The following is a 24993-nucleotide window of genomic DNA, read 5'->3' as shown; positions in this document are numbered from 1 at the left end:
AGTGTTTACTTCTTGTTCCATTACCAGAGCCTGCTCGGGACCCACCAGTGTGGGAATGACCCCATTGAAACGAGGCAGTGGATAACCAAACTGGATTCGGTAGCCTCTCTCTACAGTGTGCAGGACCCACTGAGACACATTTAGCAGTAGTTTCCACGCTGCCAAATAGTCTACTAAGGGAATCAGTCTCTCGAGACTGACCTCTGGTGTAATCAGAGCAGCCAGCTCGGTGCCCTGCAGTGGCGAACTGGCAGGGGACAACCGAACTAGCTGCTCTAGAGACCTCCAAAGAGGTGGCAAGCCTCTTGGCACCGCTACGTTTCCAGGCAGTAACTGAGAGAAGTGCTCGCGGGAGACCGCTACGCCCTGAAGCACCGTGGGTGGCAGGGTTGGCAGACCGATCTCCTGAGGGCATTGAGGAGAGATGGGCACTGTGTGATGAGGCGTACACCACTCTTCCCCAGAGGGGCCTGCCCTCAGAAGCCCTGAGCCACTGGCGTCAGGCATCACTTCTTGGTTGGGGACTTCTCAGTCTTAAGTACGGTCCGCAGATCCGGCTTAGACTTTGAAGGCTTCGACCCAGAGCGACCTCGGTCCCGACTCGGGGGAGTACGGGAGGTAACACTCTGCTTTTGAGCCTCCCAGTATGAGGAGCTGGAACACGGAAGGGGGCTGCTCCCGCCCGGCAGCCCCTGGAGCTAGAGAGCAACGAGGAAGGAACCGCTGAAATGCCACCGCTTGTTTACGAGCCTCCTGGTACCTGTCGACGACGGAATTGACGAACAGGCCAGAAGGCACAAGCAGGGCATCCATGAGGAAGACCCTGTCCTTCTCCTTCATGTCAGACAGGGTCAACCACAGGTGCCTCTCCGCTGCCACCAGGGCTGCCATAGACCTGCCAATGGCGCGGGCGGTCTCTTTGGTGGCACGGAGAGACAGATCAGCGGTTTGTCTGAGCTCTGTGATATCATCAGACTTAACCTCCTCCCCCTCATCTAGCTCTTTCAGCAGGTCGGCTTGGTATGCCTGTAACACTGCCATGGTGTGCAGACACGCACCAGCCTGACCCGCTGCCGAGTACCCTTTGCCCACCAGCGCTGAAGTTGTGCGCAGCGGCTTGGAGGGCAATGCCAAAGCCTTTAAGGACAATGTCGCGCCGGGAGACAGATAGCTCGCAAGTGTCTGTTCAACCTGGGGCATCGCCCTGTAACCGCGCTCATTCAACCCCGTCACATTAGCATAGTAGTCAGAAGTGGGGACAAAGAGGTTGGCTGAGAATGGTTTGGCCCATGACCTCAGGGAAAAACGGCAGGCTCCGGTGCGGAGGTGGCGGCCTAGACCGCAGAAAGCATTTGTCCAGCTTGCTTTTCTGCGGTTCAGCCTATTTCTCGGCGGGCCAAACGATATTCAACTTGGCCACAGCACAAGTAACCACCTACAAAAGCTCCTCATACTGGGGCGAATGAGAGGGCGAATCCTCATCTATGCCCTCCACGTCAACCTCCTCGGAGGAAGACAGGCGGTGCGTCGAGCCCTCTCCCCGGGAGGAAGTAACCGTAGAACGGGCTTCCGATCCCAGAGAGCGGGAGCTGGATCTGGTGGATGAGGAAGGAGATAGGGACTCGCCAATCCATCTGCTAACCCCACGAGTGCAGCCGCCGCTCCGCCTAAGCGGAAGTGGGGCCAGCACCGCGAGGAACGCTGGCGAAGGCTCCCTCCTCGAAGAGAGCCTTCCGGGAGCGAAGCGTACACAGCGGCAGACGGCTGCGCCCTCGAGAGCCGACTCTGTGTGCCTCGCTCTCAAGCAGACAACACACAGACTGTGTGTATCTCCACCCGTAATGTAGTGCGGGCAGGGAGGAACACACAGCCTATAACGCTGTCTGCTCTCGCCCAAATGTTTTGTCTTTGCCTCAGCTTTAGACATACTGTAGCTTATAGCGGACAAACAACACCAAATAAGACTCACAACAGAGATTAGACTGACACACACACAGAGCGCTTGCTGAATGACAGAAAGCTGACACCGGTTTCACCGCATGTGCTTTTATAGCTTCCTGGTCGCTACGTCACCCGCCCGTGACGTTTTGCCCATCCATTGGACTGATTACACACGTGATTCAGAGCACGGTCACGCTGAAGGCGTTCCCATAGCGTTTTCCGACACAGCTCGAGTTCCTGAAGGGGAACTACATTTGTATGTGTTTTGGCCATTTATTTACACGACAACAGTGTTTTGGGGGCTTGAAAATGCAAACTTTTGAAAACGGATTTCAAAGTGCAAGTGTTTGAAAATGATACTCTTATTGTCATAAACTACAAAAAAAGGTGATTTTGTGAAAACTGTGACATCATTCGCATGCGTATTACATGTTCAGTCACGGGTGTGCGTGAGTATGTACTTAAGGAAACCATATGTGTGCAGGCACCGAGATTTTATTTTTATCGCCAACTACTCATGCATAATACAGTGTTTTGTTTTGTTTTTTGTCATTTTCGTGGATACATTTGAAAAGGGATTGTTCTGACAGCGTTGTTGTCTATATGTGAAACTTTTCAAAAATGTGAAGGAAAAACTAGTGACTCTTTGTGTCCCAGAGGTCACAGCCATTTTTGGACTGTTTCATAAAAATTTATCAATTTGTGCTACGAAAACCAAATAAAAACCATATAAATTAAAAAAATTAAAATGTTATTGTACTTACAAAAAGTATGAATAAATGAGTGTGAATAAATTAATGAAAAAATAAGTATGGCTCATGTAGGCATATATGATCATAATAAATGAAGATTATTGTGGAATGGTCAGTTGAAGTGCTTGTGAAGCGGGGATTAATACAAACTGAACATGCACAAAACTACACATGTAAATATTTATCCGTATTATGATTTATTCTTATCAAAGAAGTGAATTACACTTAAAACCTGTGCAAGGGGTTCAAATTAATTGAATCAGAATATGAAGCAGTCACGTGATTTTGTGGGAAAAACAATGCTTTGGATGTCACAGATCACGTGATTAAGGCAAAACAAATCAAACTCTGGTACAGTGCTTTACTATAAATGTTTTTTTTTTTTTAATTCATGCTTCAAAGCTTCATCACAAGGAAAAAACTTTCCATTTTTAGCGTTGTTGTTGTCATATAAACGTCCCCAAAATTAAGCCAGTTAGCCACTAGTGGTAGATGCCGTAACACCTCAGTCTTGGCTCAGAAATATCTTAATAAATATACATGTACTATTTTTTACACATTTCTTTTCAGAATACACTTGTTTTGCAGAAGCAATATGCTACTCTGGTGTATTTTGTTGTTAACATTGCTAATTTTTTGTCTTCCTCTGCCCAGTACCGCCCCCAAGGGATTCAACTATTGCTGTCGCCATCGGGGCATCTGTGGGGGGAATTCTAGCTTTGCTCATTCTGTCCATGGTGGTGGTGAAATGTATTCGCAGACATAAGAACCAGGAGCTGATCTCAGATGAGCAGAAGATGGAAGAAGAGGGTAAAGCAGATGGAGAAGGAGGCACAGAAGAAGCAACAAAGTAAGAAATTCTTCCTTTTTTCCTCATAATAAAGATTTTCTTCTGTATAAACGAACTGCTTACTTTGAATCCTTAAACAGACAGCCCTAACCTGCCATCTTAGCCCTGGAGGCCTAACGGATGGTGGAGCTCCATCCTACACATTCTGGTAAAAATGAATGCTAGCAAATGTGTTTTGCTGGTCATGTGACTGTGGTTGACAGCAGCCCTTTCAAGTTCTCCATCTAGTCTGTCCTTTATTTGTATTTGTTTTAATTCTGGACCTAAATTTCCTGATTACTATCAGTCTGTTTGTAGTCTTCATTTATATTTTTAGGTTCTGTGGTGTCGTGGTTGTGGTGGTTGTATCAGTTTTTTTTTTTTTTTTTTACATTTGCATAACTGCAAAGTACCTGCACTTGCAAAAAGGCTTTTGAAATCCAAGTGAAAAAAAATATTTCAGTAATTCACAGCCTTTGATGATTTTTTGATATACATTATATATCAATATTTATGTTCCCCTTCAGGAACTCGAGCTGTGTTGAACAATTTGAGAACGCCTTCAGCGAGACCATGCTCTGAAACATGTGTGTAATCAGTCCAATGAATGGGCGCGACATTACGGACAGAGTGACATAGTGACCAGGAAGCTATAAAAGCATGTACGGTGGAAACAGCGGCAGCTTCTGTCATTCAGCGAAGCGCTCTGTGTGTGTATGTCTTATTTACCATTGTCTGTCACTATTTCCAATAAGTCAGCAATGCCAAAGGCAAAAGAAAAGTCTAAGGGCTGTAATAAATGCAAACAGCAGTTTAGGCTGTTAGGCTTTGCGTTGTTCGCTTAGGGCATGTTTTTCTCTCGAGTGTGCTGACTGTCCACATTGTGAGCACCTCTCGCTGCAGACGCTTCGCTCCCGGAGGGCTCTCTTTGAGGAGGGAGCCCTCGTCAGCATTCCTCGCGGCTCAGGCCCCGCTGCTGCCGAGGCAGAGCGGCGGCTGCGGTCGTGGGGATCACAGGTGGATCTGGTGGAGGGTATGGAGATGGGCGAGTCCTTTTCTTCTCCCTCGACCACCAGATCCACCGTCGTCTCCCAGCGTTTGGAAGCACGCTCCGAGTGAGACGTTTCTTCAACGATGCTTGACATGTGGAGGAAACCTTGGTTCTTGTCACAGGGCCCGGTGCTGTGAGTTCCTTGTCGTCGCGTAACGTTAACGACAGATGCATCCCTCACCGGTTGGGGTGCGGTCATGAGTGGCCACCCTGCCCGCAGTCTGTGGAGCGGCCACCATCTCACGTGACACATCAATTGCCTGGAAATGTTGGCCGTATTTCGAGCACTCAAACACTTTCTCCCAGACCTGAGAGACTGCCATGTGTTGGTGCGCACCGACAACACAGCGGTGGTCTCGTACATCAACCAGCAGGGAGGTCTGCGTTCACGCCCCTTGTACAAGCTGGCACACCAGATCCTTGTGTGGGCCCAAGGGAAACTCCTTTCATGGAGAGCAGTTCACATCCCTGGGCATCTCAATCAGGGAGCAGACAACCTGTCGAGGCAGGGGCCGAGGTCCGGGGAATGGAGACTTCACCCAGATGTGGTGTGTCAGATTTGGAGAATGTTTGGCCAGGCTCAGGTGGATCTGTTTGCGACTCAGGAGACATCGCACTGTCCCCTCGACCTTGGCCGAGGCTTCTTCTGTACGCCTTCCCCCCGATTGCTCTGCTCCCGGGAGTTTTGGAGAGAGTGGGTGTGAGTCCCTAAAGGGCCTTCCTCAGTGCTACGCCCCATCGTACTACATGCTTTCTGTCCTCCTCCCTTTCGGGAGCCTGACCAGTAGCGTGAGCACTGGACGCATATGTCCACAGAGCTGCCATGTGGAGGAAGTCTGACCAACTTTTTATTTGCTATGGTCCTTCTAAGAGGGGTCTGCCTGCCTCTAAGCAGACCCTCAGTCGGTGGATCGTTGATGCCATTTCTATGTCATATGAGTCCTCTGGTATCCCCTCGCCCTTGGGGGTCAAGGCTCACTCCACCCGAAGTGTGGCGGCCTCCAAGGCCTTCCTGTCAGGTGTGGCTATGCAGGATATTTGCAACGCGGCGGGTTGGTCTACGCCACTCACCTTCGTCAGGTTCTACGGCCTCGACATTCGTACTGCTCCTGGTTCCTTCGTCCTTCTGCCGTAGTTGTGCTGAGTCATACACACTACACAGGGACTTGAAAGTCTGGCGGCGTGGGCATTCTCATTCCAAAGCATTCAACGCAGCTCGAGTTCCTGAAGGGGAACATCTCTAGTTTATGTATGTAACCCTAGTTCCCCGAGGGAACGAAACACTGTGTCTCCTGCCATGCTTCTGGCATCCCTGTGAGCGCTTCCTTCATTCTACCAAAAGCTGCCGCTGTTTCCACCGCACATGCTTTTATAGCTTCCTGGGGTCTCATTTATAAACGTTGCATACGCACAAAATGGGCATAGAAATTGTGTACGCAATTTTCTACGCACATATCGGGATTTATAAAAAATAAACTTGCCGTAAATATGTACGCACCGTACGGACATTCTAGACCTTGCGCACCCACTCCTTTTCCTGGAGTGAGAACAGTAATGAAGTAAACAACAATTTTAAAATCTGTTTTCATTTCGATATACACATTTACATTAAATATTCCACTCTCATTAATGGAGATAAGCACTGAAATTACATAAAGTTATTACGCAGAATTTAAACAAAAAATTATATGAATTTAGACATATTTAGTGGATGCGCTTGATCACTTTTCCTGTGGCATGCTGTTTTAATGACAGCGAGGATTCCTATAGGTGCACAATAATTCATATTTAAACTAAACTGCAGATCTCATGTTATGAGAAAATATTTTAGTGAGAACAATGATCAATGATGTGCACTTACTTCGATATTATGGCAGACACTGCTGGATTGAGTGGTCGAACGGTCCATTGTCCGGCTTGAATAGGTCCAATGATAATAGCTTACTGTACAACCAAAGCTGCACAGAAGTGTTGATGCCGTGTGAAGGTATTTCCACAAAAATACCACTGTATTTGAAGGATTCAGAATGCAGATGAGGTTATGCATAGTAAAACTAGGTTGTAAGCTCCATATATGGTGATTTCGGGAAGGAGTCGGGGTGGAGATGCACATATGCACAATCATCCCGACTGGGGTTTATAAAGGGATTTTTGCGCAGGTTTTGGCGTACGCATGGTTTTATAAATTTGAAAAGTTTTGTGCGTATGCAAAATCTAGCTTTTGTGCATACTTACACTTTTAGGATGAAATCTACGGAGAGTTTTATAAATGAGACCCCTGGTCACTACGTCACCCCGTCCGTGACGTCGCGCCCATTCATTGGACTGATTACACACATGTTTCAGAGCATGGTCTCGCTGAAGGCATTCCCAAAGTGTTCAACGCAGCGTCTCGCTCCCTCGGGGAACTAGGGTTACATACTTAACCTAGAGACGTTTTTACTCTAAAATGTCTTAAAATTATTTTCATTAATAATAATCAGTTTGACCAAATTAAATTCAATATCCTGTAAAAATTTTTATTAAAATAAAAATAAATAAGGAATGTTTTTCCGATGGTCCTTCACTAAATTAACTAAAGAAACTCTATAGCAATATTTACCCATTTATATTTGTTTACCAAAACTTTTAATGTATGTAAATTTGCAGGGATTTTAAGCATTTTTAAAAGTCATTAGGCAAGTAAATCAGTTTTTGGAACCACCTCAAAAAATCTGACAAACCTAATTCACAGAAATTAAACTAATTTTCTTCACTTTCTTCAAAATTTTTCCTACAAAGGTTCTGGCAAATGAATCAATCTTTATTTAAAAAAAAATAAATAATTGAAATAAAAAATGAATCATATTTACCAACTCTAATGGTATTTTACCTACAAAATAACCACAAAAAATATTAAATATATGTTAATATTTAATATGCTGAACATTATCTCACATTCTTTCATTGTCTTTATTTTTACCTTTCAGAAATGTATGCCTCCTGCCTGAAGATATGTAAAACGTGTTTGACTCTTCATCCTATAACTCTCATTCAACATTCCTCGGTTTTCTCGTGTAGCAGTCAAACATGTCATGTTAGGAAGATCTCCACCACAGTGCCAGGGTGTCCAGTTACCGGTGAGAAATCACAAAAGGTTTCAAACTGCCTCTTCAACTCAGTATGACAGGTTAAGGTTATAACAACTTCCTGCAGAACTCTTCATTTGGACCACGTTTTTTCAAAGTAAAGTAATGTCTTTTTTCTTCAACTACTGCCAATATTAGCACTAATAATATTAGCCATCCAGTATTTCTGCTGATAATTTTCTAAAGAGATTAATTTTAAATTATACAAAGTCCTCCTTATAACTGCCAAAGTGTTTTTACCCTTATGGTGTTTATACGTTTTGACAGTTTCTTGAGAAATCACTGCCCTCAACATCCTCTCAAGTGGATGTAGAAACATAATGTTTGTGTGTGTGCCTTCTCATTGTGCCAATTTGCTCCTATTGAGTTTGAAAAGTTTATGCTGTTTTTAGGCAGGACCATGACTATACATGAGTGTTCAAAATGTATAATTTGCTAGCTTACAGCACATAACACCTCCAAAACATGTACAATCATTGCATGACAATTTTCGTAAGCATGATACACACAATTAGCACAAAACAAATCATCAATTTGCACAAGCATCTGGCACATTCCACAAATAGGGTATGCTTTGCTGTCCCATGACATTTTTTATAAGCCTTAGAGGCACAAATCCCATGTTGTCGCTTGACTTATTAGATACTGTACAGTGTGTATAGAAAAGTATCATCCACCTTTAAAATAATTACGTTTTGATTTTTTGCAGCCTGAAATGAAGATGGACACAGCTTTTGTTTTTTCCAGCTATATTTACTCAGTGCAACTTATAACATCCAAGTGAAAGCTATAACATTAACATGTCAGAAAATAAATAAATAAATAGAATCACTGATTTGGAAAAACGATAACGCCCCTCCTAAAATGACTTGTAAACTCAATCAGGTGTAGCTAATCACCTTCTCAATGGCACACAAAGCCATTTGACTTTCAACTATGCTCAGCGGTGGTCATTTTGATCAGCTCAGCATGAAAAGAGCTTTCCTGGAGCATTTCAATCCTTGGCAACTGTTGCAAACGATCAACTATGGGTGGCAAGGCACTGTCAAAAGATCTCCGGGATAAAGTTGTGGACAGGCACAAGTCAGGAGATGGATCCAAAAAGATTTCAAAGGTTTTATCAATGCCTTGAAGCACAGTCAAGTCTGTTATTAAGAAGTGGAAGGTATTTGGTACAACGCAGACCCTCCCTGGATCAGGACCTTGCTCCAAACTGGATGAAAGAGCCAGAAGGAAACTGGTCAGAGAGGCGACCAAGAGGCCTACAGCAACTCTGAAGCAGTTGCAGGAATTTATGACAAATAGTGGTCATTGTGTGCATGTGACAACATCACAAATTCTCCACAAATGTGGCCATCCAAATAACAGCATTCCTCCAGTAAAGAATGGAGGTGGTAATATCCTGTTACGGGGTGTTTCACTGCAGCAGGGACTGGAGCACTTGTCAGGATAGAAGGAAAAGCTGATGGGGCAAAATACCGTCAAATTTGTGAGGAAAATCTGCTGCCCTCTGCCAGAAAGTTGTCAATGGGAAGAAGGTTTTCCTTCCAACATGACAATGACCCAAAGCACACAGCAGAACTGACCACACAGTGGTTGAAGGAGAAAAAGCTGAATGTCCTTTCATGGCCCAGTCAGAGCCCAGAATTAAACCCCATTGACAATCTGTGGAATGACTTGAAGACTGCAGTCCACAAACGGTCATCAAATTTAACTGAACTTGAGTAGTTCTGCAAAGAAGAGTGAGCAGATATTGCAAAGTTAGTAAAGACAGAGGCAAATCCCAACAGACTAAAAGCTGTAATTAAAGCAAAAGGTGGTTTAACAAAATATGGACACAAGGGGGTGATCCTTTTTCCAACTCTGTGTGTGTTTGTTTGTTTGTTTGTTTGTTTGTTTGTTTATTCTGACATGTTGGTGTTATATCTTTCACTTGGATGTTATAAGTTAATCTAAGTATAAGTAAATACAGCTGGATAAAACAAAAACTGTCCATCTTCATTTCAGGCTGCAAAGCAACAACATGTGATTATTATTCTCTATGTCCACTGTATATTTGTTAAAACTAACTTAGCATTAAGTTTTTTTTTTTTTTTTTTTTTTTTAATGGTGATTTTGACCGGTTCCACCTAAGAGGACTTGGACTTCTTGACTAACAGTTAAAATCACAGAAGAGTGTCATCATTTCAAAAGATGAACATTGACGTTTTTAAAGGTTTGTTTTATTATAATAAAAAAGTCAGTTCTTAATTTCTTTATTAACCTTATTAAAACTTATTTCCCCATTACCAAATAAATAAAACAAGGTAATTTTGAAGTAAATAATCTGTTTTCCCAATTATGAATAGATAAAAAAATCAAACAGTTATCCTATTGAGCGACAGCTTACTATTTGCAACCCTGCTAAAAACTTTTTTTTTAAAATTGGAGTTCCAGAAATTTTGTACCCTATTTATGGAAAATGCCATTTCCAAAACATTGCTTTTACACATAAACATCATCATTACAGGTGCAATGATTATGTGGCAAGTTAAACATTATCTATTTATAGATAAAAGCCAAAAAAACAACCTATACAGAAATGTGATTGTTAATGTTATCGATTGTGTTTGATATGTATGTTGTGGTGTATTATTTGGAATGTGTGAATTTATTTTACATGAGTATCTTCTTGAACATATAAGCTGTGAAATTAATTTTTAGTCAGTATTGAATATATAACTTCTTATTAGCCTCATAATCAAATTTCACACGTAATTATATAATCTGTTCTGAAAGAGGCTAAAAAGGTTTTAAATTGAGTAATAAGCAAATGAAAGATACTGGATTAAGTGAATGCACCTTTGATTGAAGGATTTAAAAAAATAATAATTATGTATGCAGAGGAAATTAGTAACTTTGAGTTCAAGTAACTGAGGGGGAAAAAAAAGAACCTAAACAAAACTACAGCTATTTAGTCCAGAATGAGAAAATCTGCTGTTTTCATACTGACTTTGTTGGGAATCCATTTTGATAGTGAAACACTCAGTGATTGTGTTTCTTCAGTGGGCTTGTAGTAATAGACTGCAGACTGTCTAGTAGATTATGTAGGGAAGGGGCAGGTCCCCTACATACCATCTGCTAAATCGAACAATTTCAAAGAATAACCTCAATATTATTACAGTATAATTTTGTGTTATGTTCAGGAAATGTGAGGAGTGTGTTTTAAATAGTTTTACTTAATAAAAAAGTAAATATATCTAAATATGTATATACAATGTATGTATATTGTAATCTTGAATGATGTTGAAAAGTAGCAGCATATGTCTTATTTAACCATTCTGTATTTTTAAATTGAGCAAGACAATAATATCATATAAATGTAGACTCATTTACAAACAGTTCTTTGTTGTGGCATAAAACCTCATACAACATATACAGTTTTTGTCTATAGACCATAGCAGTTTAAACTGTTTTAGCACTTACAGTATTTTACTTCACCGTGTATGATTAATTGGTTCTCATGCTGTAACACTACATGCAGCACAGGCCCAAAGCCTGGAGCCACAGTGATTTTGAGCCCAGGAAGCCTCACCCTCTGCTGGGCAAAGCTGACACCCTTATTGGCTTCTGTTTAGGCACATTTTAACTCACTCAATGCCCTTGTGACTGACTTTAACTGCTTCTTATTTATTTATTTATTTATATTACACTTTCACAACATATATTATTCCAACAAGTATTTAATGGATCAAGTTATATTGCTTTTTGTTATATATATATATAAAAAAAAAAAAGTACCATCATGGATTATGCTGTTACAGCTATAATGTTGCTCCATTTGCAGCTCAAATTCCTTGTAAGGGAATGTATTATTCAGTCTTCTTCTTCTTCTTCTTCTTCTTCATCATCCTCATCATCCTCATCATCATCATCATCTTCTTCTTCTTGTTATTATCAATGTTTAATTCAGTTTTGCTTTATTGTATTACGAACCAAATCTGAGATTTACATGTTCATAACATAACATATTGCTATATATTCAATGATAATCAATGATAATCAGTTCAATGATAATCATGCATTCAATGACACTCAGTTACTTTGTTCACGTACACATGTACATTGTGAATTATACTGTATTTTAACCACTATTTTTGCATTAAGAGTAGATATTTGCATAATGTGAGCGACATCAGAACCACGTCCACAAAATGTAAAAAAGTCTACAAAAGGATATAACAAAACCATTAAGCTCATAATTTGATTTGCTGCACAGCAGTTAACATTAAGCCAGCTTGTGAAATTCAGACTGTGGCACAATGATTTTATGGCTAGTGCTTTAGTGCTTGCCATTCATAGGTTGAATTGCCAGGAAACACTACTCTAAATCCCTGATTATCTTCTATTAGAATTAGACAACGATATCATAGTTACTTGTTTACATGTATTCATATTTAATAATAGGCATGGCATTGGGTTATTAAATATAATTTTGAACTGTCAGAAGCCTGATATTATATTGAAGGTAAATTTTATCACTTATATGATGTAACCATGATACCATATTTTTGATTGTACAGCCTTGATTTTTTTTCATGCATCCGCCTATTCATTTCTACACCAAGATCATACAAACATAACATTTATATGGGCATAATCAATAAAAGCAGTCCAGCAAGGTTGATTGGAATGGTTTGGGGACCAGTTTTTTTTGCCTGTTTTTCCATCATGCATGCCTCGGTTTTAGTGTCTCGCTGAAGGTCTGACTCTGGCCTACTTTAAATTCATATGCTTGCACTGCACCATAACTATAAGCTGCACCACTGCTTGTTTAAAAAAAAAATAAAAACAAAGAAACAAAGCATTTTGTTCCCGTCTCTTTTTAAACCTTTCACTAAAAAATATTTAATTAACTGAAAGTATTCCTAAATATTCAAATAGATAGTTCCCTCAAAATGTATTCATTTACACACCCTCATGGCGTTTAAAACCTATGACTTTCCTTCTTCTGTAGAAAACAAACGAAGATGACCATTCCTTTAAAATAAATATAAAATATTAAAATTAATATTAGTTGACCTCTATGAAAGTGGATAAAATATTATTATTGTAATATTAAACAAAATACTATTGAAATTATTGCATGAGAATATTAATATTTAGTTTATCACAGCCAACTGAGATAGTTTTCATTGGTGTCAAAAAACAGCAAATGTTAGTGCTTGGCAATGTGCAGAAGATGTACATTTGGAGCAGGTAGGCAGGGCAGGTGTTTTAAATAGGTTCTACAGAGAGAAGCTGACAGAGGGGGTTGAGTGGGCAGCAGCATCTCTGCAGTGTGATCAACACCAGCTACTGCTGGAGAAAATTGCTACACAGGCGAAAGTGAAGGTGACTCATGCATGCATATATAGCTATTTATCAAAGTGGCAAAATCAGCCAGACACGACTACTTAAAGTTCAAAATAATACAAATCAGGTGGTCTGATAATCTGCAAACAGATGAGCACTATTCATTCAGTTAAACAGACCATTTGAGTTGTGAATCTCTTGATCAGTACTAATAAAAGTTGTTGTTTTTTATGATTTTAATGCACTGCTACTACAGTGAGTCAACAAAAACCCTTCAGCTGATCAATCTTGCTACAATTAGTTAGATCTAGGATACACAAATTCATATTTCATAATAATTTGTATAATTCTGTCCTCAAATACGTTTTTATTATTATTATTATTATTATTATTATTATTATTATTATTATTTATTTGATGTCAATTCATCCAGGAATTGCAGAGTCAAATTAATCGTAAGAAAAGTCTTACCTATTTTGATTCTAATGTGCTACATTTGGAAAAGGGCAGGCATTATGTGTGCACAGATTTGAGTAATCTCACAATTATGTGTTTTAATTTTGTTATAAATATATTAAAAGGATATTTACTGTACAAATACTTGAAAAATGTGCTATTCAATAAATAAACAAACGAAGGCGTAAAACATAATATTTGCTTAAGTTTAAGTACAGCACACATTGCAAGTGGTAACCTGCAATTGTTACCTTTAAGAGCAATTTTTATTTGATTCAACCCTGAACTTGATGTAGTGATGTTAAATAATATTTTGGACTTGAATAAAACCATTTATTTCAGTGTAGACAATCCTCAAATGGTGTTTTTTTTTCATCGATCATGCTGGCAAGCTTTTTTGTATTGCCAAATTTCCCCATGAATTGTACGAGTTGTACGAGTTAAATCTTGTAAGTGTAATTAATTGTTAAGTGCCTCTTCTCTTCAGCATTTTCTACACATAAATAATAATAATATGCTTCATGTGGTAATGTAAATTAGCTGATTTAATGTAACATCACTGAATCAACCGGACAACCAAGAAGTAAAACGTAAATGCAGAAAGTAATTTTTAAGTGTCAGATCAGGTACAAGTTGTTCCTTAAGGATACATAATATGGTAAAATAGACTGAAATAAATTTACACAGACAATATGTAAGTGGAGTGAGTTTAAAGAGATTCAGATGCATACATTCAAATTATAGCATGATAAAATTACTGCTTTACTTACCCAGTTACGAAAGAATAGTCTTCACTCTTTTTAAAGGGCAAACCCGTCCTGTGAAGCCCGTCCTGCCCACTTCTCCTCCGCTCTCAGGCCTCAGTGTCACTGTTCACCGTCCACACATCAGAAAGTTGTAGAAAAAGAGGGAAGAAGAGAGAAACAGATGTAGGGAGGGCTGCATCCTCCTGCAGACACTCTTGTAGTTGTTCCCGGGACGATACATCTCTGAAGAACTGCAGCATTGTACTTTAATGCAGAGTGAGAGAGAGCCAGAGAGTGAAACACATAGAGGGAGATTCTAAGGTCACTGTTAAGCACTTGAAATGCAGAGACTCTCACTCTCTACCTCTCCGGCTCGCTTTCTCCCTCCTCCTGCTGTCCTCTACACCTCTCCTCCTCTTCCTCCACCCCTCCCCTCCATTCCTCTCTGCCTTTCCCTTCTGGCTAAGTTTTGCAACATCATGCTCCCCTCACTGGCGCAGTCCAGGGGAGTCCAGCATCTACGCAATTACTGTTTGTTTTTCATTTGACAACATTTCATGCGTTCCAGTACTTGCATATAATTAATTTGATGCATGGCGTCACGTGTGTGACTTCCAGATGAAATCCATCCATATCAAGGTCATGTTAATGAAATATTCTTCTATTTTGCTTCACTATTACGTGGTCAATCTCAATCCAAAGCCAGTGATTGTGTTTCTTGCTCCTTGTTAATGCCTTCCTCCATTCTTCATCTCCACCCTCCATCTCTCTTCTCCTCCTCTCTTTCTCTTTCGTTCTTACTGGTTCTATGCAGTAGATTGCATTATGGGAATTGCTCTCTCTCTCTCTCTCTCTCTCTCTCTCTCTCTCTCTCACACGCCACCCTTGCAGAAGCACACACACATATGCTGTTATATGGACTCCCAAGGTCACATTGTCCTGATTGTGAGTGTACAAGTGTGTGACCACAGGGGGTTGATGTCGAGTGCTATCCTATAAATCACAACGGCCCACACAGGATGACATTCTGTCAGTCAGATATCTGTGTGTGTGTGTGTGTGTGTGTGTGTGTGTCTCTGTTTGGATCATATGTCTGTGAAACAGCTGCTATCTCTTTTTGGTATCACATCTGCATCACGACGGGTGCTGTTCATCAGCAAATGTTCCCCACGATCAGGCCTAACAATTTAATCACAGTCATCAGAAACAAAACATATACTTACTTTTTCCAGACAATAAAATAAACCAACCCTATATATGTACACTTACCTACTATATAGTGTGAGAAAAGCAGTATGTGAAATATGCAGTGGTAAGAGAGAAATTCTAGGATAGCCTATCATTTTTGGCTATAGTATGCCATATTAATTTGACAGGTGAGTCATGACTGTTATGTTGTTGTCTAGATAAGCCACATATGTCTTGAATGGCCAAAGTGATTGACTAGCCAAGTATCATAGTCTATAAAACCCTGACCACAAGGGTCCCAGACCACTTCCCCATGTATTAAGCTTTCCCTTTAACAGCTGCACTGCTGGCTCATATGCTGTTCAATCCAATTGTTACAATTCTGGGGAGATGAGACACAAATAATCAAATAATCCATGGGATTGCGCGTTTCAGATTTCTTAGACTCACAGAGCCAGGCTTTTTAGCAGAATGAAGTCTGTTCCACTTTGCAGAGGAAGTTCTGGACAAGAACCACCAACTACAATAGGAAGACTTCTGAATGACAAGTAAAGCTACCAACCACAGGTCATTATGTTTTATGCAACCTTTAACAATGGCTAAATAGAAACTGAAATTTTATAAAAAATTATGTAATGGAATAAGTGCCTATATTTTACAGATCTAACTCAAAACAATGAGCAATATACAGTTTTGCTCATAAATATCTAGAATTCTTGATACCTAGCGCCTCAAGCATTTGTATCTTTCAAAGATTTGATACCATCAAAATTACAAACATTTTAGTACTTTTATAACATAATGTGCGTGGGCACATTCATTTTTACGTTGCATTCAGCCAATCAGAGCAAGAGTTTTCCGCCAGTTTTTGCCATGTTTGTGTACTGTGTGCATGGGACGGTCAATGGAAAGACTGCAGTCTGTGAGCATGTGTTGTCTGAAGCTGAGGCTACAGAATGCTTAACTCGACATTTTCTTGGGCTTGTAATATATCTAAAGTATGGAGCTTGCGGTATGCTTGATAAAAAAGGGATATACATTTAATAGGGAAATGCAATCATTATTGAGCTAAAATAAACAATAGCTATATTGACCTAATAGATAAATCTAGTGCTAGTAATAAATAAATAAATAAATAGATATTTTTTATGATTATTATTATTTTATTTTATTTTAATACTGTTTTTATATTTATGGTATTTAATGATATTCTTTAATAAATAGTTATTAAATCATATTCATAAATTACATTTTGTGTTGAATCTAAGTAATATCATGGGGGCCAGGATATAAATAGTGTCATAGAGAGAGGGAAGGTTTGAGCAAACAGCCAGTCATTTGTTTACAAACCTAAAATGGCCACTATGGAAAACAAAACCGTCTGGATGCATTACTACAGAAAATAAAATGGCATCATAAATTATGCACATAATATATTTGATATCCTGAATGAGCTCAGCTGGGTTACTACAGGACTCACAAGTGTCCATTACTTCATTTATCATGCATATTTAGTATTTCAGGCAAGCTAGGTGGTGTTTGATCCAGCTTCTCTTCCTGGAACCTTAATCATTGATGCAGTCATGCAGGCTGGTTTGTGGTTGGTTTTACTCAAGGCCTGGCAAAGCTCCAAATAGAGAAACAGACAGAAAGAGGTATATATTCATAGGATGGTGGGTGGGTGACTTTTTTTATATAATTATTTTTCCTAGATAGCAATGAGATTAAATTAAGACTTTTGCTTGTGTCCTGCGTCTCAGAGGTCTTCTCAAATGTTTCTTCATGGGGGGGGATTGCATGTGTCTCCTTCAGAGTTTCAAAGGAGGTCTCAAGAATGTCTCAAACTATACTCAGATTTGCCAAGATGCCAAATATTATCTGGGTTATGTTATCGCTGTTAATTTGCTAGCTCGTTATTATTACTTTATCATGACATTTTGAGTCTATTTTAATTTCACTGATGGAATTCTAGGAGCAACATTGGAGGCAAACACTCCTGAGAATTGTCAGAAATTAACCTCTTTATTAAAGGGACAATATTTTCCCCCTGGACACCCCCCACCCACAGTGACACCGTTGCTGGCCCAAATTGCACACTTGTCCAATCAATCACTATTCCCTGTGTAATGAATGTCACATAGTGCACTAAATAGGGAGTAAGAAGCAATCTCAGGAATAGATCTTGTCTGCATGCCCTATGTTCAAGGGTATTCCGTTTCTAATTGTATTAATTAATTAATTAATTAATTAATTAATTAATTAATTAATTAATTTATTTATTTATTTATTTATTTATTTATTATTTTGAAAATCAAATTATTTAATTTTTATATTATGATTTAAATACAGTGTTAATACAATTAGAATAAAATGTTTTATTCACAAAAATAATAATAATAATAATAATAATAATAATAAAGTACACTGTATTTTAGTCTTAATATATTTACAGTGCAAAATATTTTAACCAGTATTTTTGTCTTTCTTTCCTTTCTTTAAAAAAAATCTAGACATTTCTTAAATTGTAAATAATTCATAATTACAAAGGCTGACTGTGATTTAAGTCACATAATTGTTTTTTAAATCACTTATATTTTTTGTGACTTGTATTTGTTGGAAAATATGAGACCCCTGTACTTTACCTACAAGAAGACTTAAAACACAACTTGAAAATGAAAACTGAAATATATAAAATGATATATAACAGTTAAATCAACGGGAATTTATTACAGGGACCCCACATTTTAAATATCTGGGACGTTTTTGCCACTGTAAGTGCAGTTTTTGCCGTGCGTCATGTTTAATTTCTGACCTTGCTCCTGAGATGTGAAAGAGCAACTTTTGAGCAATAAAATATTTTTGTGGGGATAACTTAGAAAGAAAAAGTAGGGAAGCCAAAACACAGAAGGCAGCAGTAAATGTAAAATAATGAGAACAGAACAGACCGAACTGAAGAAATCATACAATCGTACACCGATACTGAAACAGATATGGGCAGAAAGAAACAATCCTATGCTCACAGGCACAGGCTATAAACGGACACACTCAAGGTTTTATGATCTCCACTGATGTGATTAGTCTAAAAGACAACATCCCCCCCCCATCACACACCCATCCCCACCTCATACACTCTCCCGCCCTCCCTTATTTCTCTCCGTCTTTCTCTCTCTCCCTCTCACTCGTCCCATGCCTCTGCAGTGGCTCATTCTTTCCTGCATCGTCTACAGACACACCGCCCCCCCCCTCCACCCCTCCTCTGGCCACTCATCCCAGCATGCGGCACCTATTCAGGGGTAAGACAGACAGTCTCTTCCCCAGACTGAAAGTGGAGCTCTGCACTGCAGCTGCTGCTGAATGAACGCAGCGTTTCCTGCGTCTACAACCACGGTGAATGAGAAAGAGTATCAGCGAGACACTGCCGGCAACTGAGAGCCACTGATCTGAAGATCAAGCAACGGATCAGGTGCTGCCTCAGTATTCCTTGCTCTCTAGTTCCCTCTCTCTCCCTTACCGGGACAAACCGCACAGGAGGATCAAGGGCAGGGAGATACTCTGCAAGACTTCCACAACTGAAAGTCTTGTCTTTCTGTTTTGATTTTTTGCCGGGTCCCCTGTGGCCCCTCAGACCTACAGTATCCCACCCAAGACGTACAGCGGAGGACTTGACCAGGGACAGACAGACAGGCACAAGTGGGCAGACGGACTGACATGGGGTTGCAAGATAGAAGATCATTCTTGCACAGGTGTGCGCGGTCCGGCGATGTAGTCCACGCCGGTCTGGTCGTCACACTTCTGATTGGTAAGTCTCTTGCAATCATTCCCCCTAATATACCTGCCTTGTCCCTCTCTCTAGCTGTTTACTCCTGAGCCCACCGTCCTACGCTTTCCTAGTGGGGCGGCTGCCAAAATGCTGCAGTTTTTGCATGGCTTGCACAAGTCGAGAGGACCAAACAAGCCGGGTTATACTTGTTGCTGTTTGTGGAGGTTGATTTGTTTGAAACATCTCAAGTTTCTAAGTCTCAAGAAGCTACAGACTGGGAGGATCAGGATCCTTGGGGGGGGGGTGAAATCATGTAAAGTGTCAGTACTTGGTACATATCAAGAGGGCATGATCATGTTGGCATCAGACATTTTAAATTGGCCGATATTGATGGTGATCATTAGTCACACTTGTGCAATTTGGTCTATCAAAGTTCATATTGAACATTTTCACCTCCAACGCATTAAATTGATCTCATTAAGTGACTAATATTCTCTGGTGATTTGCCTTTTCTTTTCAATTGTCCTTCCAGCCGTGCATGTCCATTGTACTCTTAAAAATCGGGCCGTAACCAAATAGAGTTTGAGGGGGAACACGTCCTCACCAATTTTCATATTAGCGAGCAGTTGATAAGGGTTTTTCCAATGGCTGATACTTGTACTTCTTGTACATATGGTACCCCAAATCTTGAACCTTTTGGTTACATCCATGAAAAACCTTCTCCATATTTTTCTTTTCTGCACTTCATCAAATATCAAAATCTGATGATCTCACTGTAAAAGACATTCGCTTTACCTCAGCTGCAGGATGTTTGTGGGACGTGTGGCTTTCTGCTTTAGAGTGTCTTTATGATGTATTGCGCTGTGCGAGTCTTGAATCACACTGCACAACAGTATGCTGAGCTCACTGAATTTCGCCACTGAATTACATTAATTCTTATGAGCAGGTGGACCCTATTCTTCCAAGCAAATCCCCCTCCCCTTTTCCCTTTACTGCTTGTGAAGGTGAATTAAAGGCCGTTAAACTAGGTCATTTTACTCTCTCCTTCATAGCATGAACTCAGACGGTTAATATGCATCCTCTGCAGAGTTCCCAGTGGACTCTGGGAGGTATGATATATTGTTATATGTTCACGGCACATCCGTCAGGTTATGAGAAGGTGCACCACTTAGGGGTGAATCATCATCCTGACGAACGACACAGTTTTGCTGGTGGTTCGATTACAATTTTTCCTGTCGGTGTGCCTGCAGTTGATAGAATGGGAGGTTAATTGCAATATAAACAACCCATATATTGCTTATATAATTCATATATTATTAGAATTAATCAGATCCATGCCTGTAAGAAGGGGGGAAAAAAACATTGTGTAAAAGCCTACAGTATTTAACACAAAACACGTATGAAACTAAAGAATTGATACTTCATCAGTCCTGTGAAAGAAGAGGATTTACTTACTTGTCAGGGTGAAACAAATCAGCTTTGACAATGATTATGCGCGGAGACTTTTCGGTGGCAAGGGAATACGCAGAGGGCTGGAAGATCTTGAAATACAGAGAAGTTAAATGGTGAAAATGGTACAAAAAAAAGTACAATGCAGATTTCTAATAGTACCAAATGGACATGGCTTGTATTCACTCATATTTCTAATTAAATTAAATGTCAACACAGTTTGTCCTGTGCAATCTGTAGGAAAATAAACAAGTGGATAAGAGTAAGGCTCTATAAATAGTCCAAGAGCACACGTGTGTAATGTCATGGCATGCAGAGCGTGTGAACAGCAGTTGTGGTATCTCCTTTACGGTCACTAGTCCCTCACACCTCAGAGTGATTAGGACAAAAATGATTAGGAGCTCACGTCTGCAACCCTGAGCAGACCCTTTATCATCACTGAAAATTAGCAACATTACTAAATAACAGTACAGGACCCACTTGATTACAAGGAAAGCATCTTACTTATTGGTAGTTGCTGTCAGTGTTGCCAACTTCGCAACAGCTGCTAGATTGAGTGACCTTTCATACCCCTTTTAGGGACTTTTTCAAAAAGCACACACAACAAATCTAGCAACTTCCTTTAGCTTCTTCCCTTAGAAGAGAATATAATATGAAGGCTGTGCTGTGCATTTAATAAATGTATGGCATACAAACAAGTCAGGCAATGTTGTGGTTATAAATCATGATTTTAGCAGTGCATAAATGCAACTTGGAAGTAACAGTCATAATAGGTTGCATTTCAGTCACTATTTCATACTTATTCCACAAAAAGAGAAACATATGAAAATGAGAACAGCTTTATTGGGAATTTGGATGTATTAAAATACAGTATGTGAGCACAGATGTAAAGAGCTGACTCTAGGCAGTATGCAATTATGGAATGATGACGTCATGAACATGCTAATTAGCACATGACATCATCTAGCGACATTTAGCCATTTTTCGAGCAGGCTTTGGCTGCTTTTCATTGAACATTTGTTGCAGTCAATTCTTGAACTTTTTTACTTATGCTCACAGTCTGTGTGTGGACATTCATAGCAGGGATTTTGGATTTTCATAGCAGCAATTTATGAATTAAAATGACCATTTAAAGACTGTTTAACATGTAAAGATTTTAATCACAGATAGTATACAGAACATAGTACTTCAGAGTATACAGAAATAAAATGGACAAATTGTAATCAAAGTTTACAGAGTTTACTTGCATGACTACAAAATAGCAGCCCTCTGGCCACCAGCTGGACTGACTGGCCTTAAAGAGACTTTGGTTTAATCCAACAGTAAGAGCTGCCGGCTCTGAAGTATGTTCATGATATGCTGATGTCACAGGCTGTTCTGAACCAGACATGGAGTCCTGTTACAGAGAGTAGATATAGTTAGACATCACTCTCCTCTCTCTTTCTCTCACTCAACTTCTCTTGCTTTCTCCCTCCATTCCCCATTTGTCCTGTCAAGTAGCAATATGAACCTCATACCACTGGACATTAGGGTTTGTGGTATGTATTATGGGTATTGATTCTCTATAAGAGGTGGAAGGTGAGGTATAGAAATTTCTAAATGCACACTGTTTTTTTTTTTTTTTCAAATGCTTAAGTTACATCTAACAAAACTTCCTCTTTTTTTTTGTAATGCATTGCTTGGTAAAAATATCCTTTACTGATTAATCCAATATCAATTCATAAACTACAACAATCAATATTTTAATCTTTTTTTTTTTTAAGAAAATGTACCCTTAATGTTGTATGGCACGAGTTACAAATCAAGAGCTTGTGAATCAGAATCAAATCAAAATGTGGCATTGTGCCAATACCCAGTCCTATATGAAACCCAATAAACATTGAGGCTGCTTGAGCAATCTCAAATTTGTAGTCACAAAGTTCCAATTTGCAGCAAGCAAAAGTATAAATGGACATAAGGCCAAATAAACAGACATGAACCTGAAAGTGCATATAATGAGTATGAAAACAAAAACAATTCTTACATTCAAATATTAAATTTGAAATTGAAATAAATTTGGTAATTATTTAATCAAACAATATCTCAATACCTTAAGTTCTTATACATTTTGAATATAACATATCCAGTGATATTTTCCGAAAGGATACTGGTGCACCTTGTCTCTCATTTTTACTCGTTTCATTCATATGTGATTTTTATTCTTAATATTATTTCAATTTTTATTTCTGGAAACCTATTAAATTGACGTTATGTTTGGCATCTTATGACTGATTGTAAAACATTTGAATAGCTGTCAAGTATCTCACTGTTCAAATAAATTAACAGCACACACATATAAGCAATCAGAAGGATCACAATCAAATATAAACCAACATTCATACATTAATTTTAAATGAACTTTACAGAATCAAATTTATTTAAATAAATAAATAAATAAATAAAAATGTCCCAGCATCTGTCTTTTTTGTTTTCAAGATATAACACATTTTGACATTTTAGCACCTCCATAGTAGCATAGCTCACTACTATAACACATATAAGATCAAATGAAACAAAATCTGTTCACAACTGTTACATTATTTGCTGTCATTCCTTTTTATAACTTTAACTTATAGTCAAGGGAATGGCTTGTCAGGGATTGAGATAATGAGATATGATAGCTGGCTGAAAATTGGTGGCCTGAATAAGGGAAAGACAAAGATGCTTATGAAGGGCAGAGTGGGGGATGTTTGCTTTAATTAGTTTTGTTCTCTGGAGTGATACTCAGTAGAATTAGTGGGTGTAGATTTAAGGGGAAGATCTGATTAGTTTGTGAATCAGATATATGACTCCATAATATCATTCTCTTTTATACTTTTCTTTTTTAAACTTTTAAACTTCTAATTTTAGAATGCATAAGATTTTATTTTATTTTATAATTTTATTTATTTATTTATTTATTTTTTGTAAAATCTAAAATTTGAACACTTTCTGGGCTTTTAACAACCACATTTATTTAATTAAGTAATTAAATTTTTTAATAACAATTTTTAATAACAATTCTTATTTTTAATTTCAAATTATTAATTTTAATGATCAAAATGTATAAGTATACTATGCTAATATAGTCTGAACCAGTGTTGTTTTAGTGTTATTATTATACTATTGTAGTACTTTTCTATTTTAGTTTTAGTAATTGTATGTTTTGTTTTGTCATGTATATATTTTTAATATTTCTATTTAAGGTTTAGTTTTAGTAATTTGATTTATTCATTCATAGCTCAGAAGACAAAGTAGTTCTCATTTATGTTTCATTTATTTAACTATGTCACACGTTGTTCCTACAATTTCCACAATGAGAACAAATGAGTCCATTGTTGAAATACAATTATTTCATCAATCCAATGAATGTAGTAGCAGATACATACTACTTTACTACTTCAAGATAAGTATTGGTTCTGGATATTACAATAAATTTTTTTTTTTTTTTTTTTTTTCATTGAAATCTCTGATTTAGGATTTCAGAGTTTACCATTTGGCAAACCTGAGCACAGTCTGAGACACTAAAATTCTAGTGTGACATGTGAGTTTACTGAGGTCTCAAGAGAGCAATATGGGAAGCAGAAGAAGAATCTACAAGAGAATCTAGAAGATATCTAGAATAATGTATTTAGATAAGACATCTCATTGTTCAGTCTTTCCTATGGGAATATACTATATATATATATATTATTATAAAATATTTTTTTTTTACACTGTAAATATTATGTGATCAATAAGTCATGGCAACATTCCATTTTGACCTTACTTCAACTCACCAAAATAATTTAACTAATTTAAACTTTCATTCATTTTAATGTTATTTAAGTTGGAATTTGATTTGATCAGCCAATTTGATTATACTTAATTTTATGCTGCAACTAAACTTAATTTTTAAGCTGAAGTAGGTGGGCATTTATTTTATTTTACTTTACTTTACTTTACTTTATTACAGTGTATGAAGTATAAGTCACCATATAACTTACAATATACATATATTTAGTGTGCTATTTCATAAAAAACGCTTTGCATTATTGTAGAATTATGAGTTTGCTGTTTTGTGTTCAGGTGGATTGACGTATTAACATTTATATCACAATATCACAAAATGCAGGCACCAAAATAATACCATCTCATAAGACGTAATATAATATATGATAGATAGATAGATAGATAGATAGATATTATAGATGATAGAGGATTGGTGCAGAAAGAAAAAAGCATGAAATGAAAGAGGATGGATATGAAGAGAAGGATCAAAGGGCAGTGAAATGAGTGAGTTAGAAGGAAAGCTGGCCAGGAGAGGGAAAGAGGAAGTAATGGCTTTGGGGAATGTGGGCT

General features: G+C 38.6%; 2 protein-coding genes across 4 annotated transcripts in view; both read left to right on the top strand.

The window, feature by feature from the left end:
* LOC107728168 (sodium channel subunit beta-2-like) overlaps positions 1-8086 on the top strand; it is a 13769-nt gene extending 5683 nt beyond the window's left edge. The window contains exons 3-5 of one of the 2 annotated variants that reach the window (XR_001638437.1): positions 3348-3543; positions 3624-3691; positions 7543-8086. Coding sequence is in view for 1 of the 2 variants with exons in the window: in XM_016538262.1 (XP_016393748.1) it covers positions 3348-3543; positions 7543-7573 (227 nt within the window). In the remaining variant the exon portion in view is untranslated. The remainder of the gene's footprint in view (positions 1-3347; positions 3544-3623; positions 3692-7542) is intronic. The other variant, XM_016538262.1, reaches the window with a different exon arrangement.
* A 10530-nt stretch (positions 8087-18616) lies between these two features.
* The window catches only part of LOC107728166 (sodium channel subunit beta-4-like), a 45488-nt gene continuing 39111 nt past the window's right edge, over positions 18617-24993 (top strand). The window contains exons 1-2 of one of the 2 annotated variants that reach the window (XM_016538260.1): positions 18617-18888; positions 19051-19224. In XM_016538260.1, the coding sequence (XP_016393746.1) occupies positions 19134-19224 (91 nt within the window). In that variant the 5' untranslated portion in view covers positions 18617-18888; positions 19051-19133. Of the gene's footprint in view, positions 19225-24993 lie in introns of both variants that reach the window. The other variant, XM_016538259.1, reaches the window with a different exon arrangement.

The sequence above is a fragment of the Sinocyclocheilus rhinocerous genome, unplaced genomic scaffold, assembly GCF_001515625.1.
Source record: "Sinocyclocheilus rhinocerous isolate Xijiao unplaced genomic scaffold, SAMN03320098_v1.1 scaffold2834, whole genome shotgun sequence".
NCBI classification, from domain to species: domain Eukaryota; kingdom Metazoa; phylum Chordata; class Actinopteri; order Cypriniformes; family Cyprinidae; genus Sinocyclocheilus; species Sinocyclocheilus rhinocerous.
Note: the sequence above shows the minus strand (reverse complement) of the source record. Positions and strands in the feature narration are given on the sequence as shown.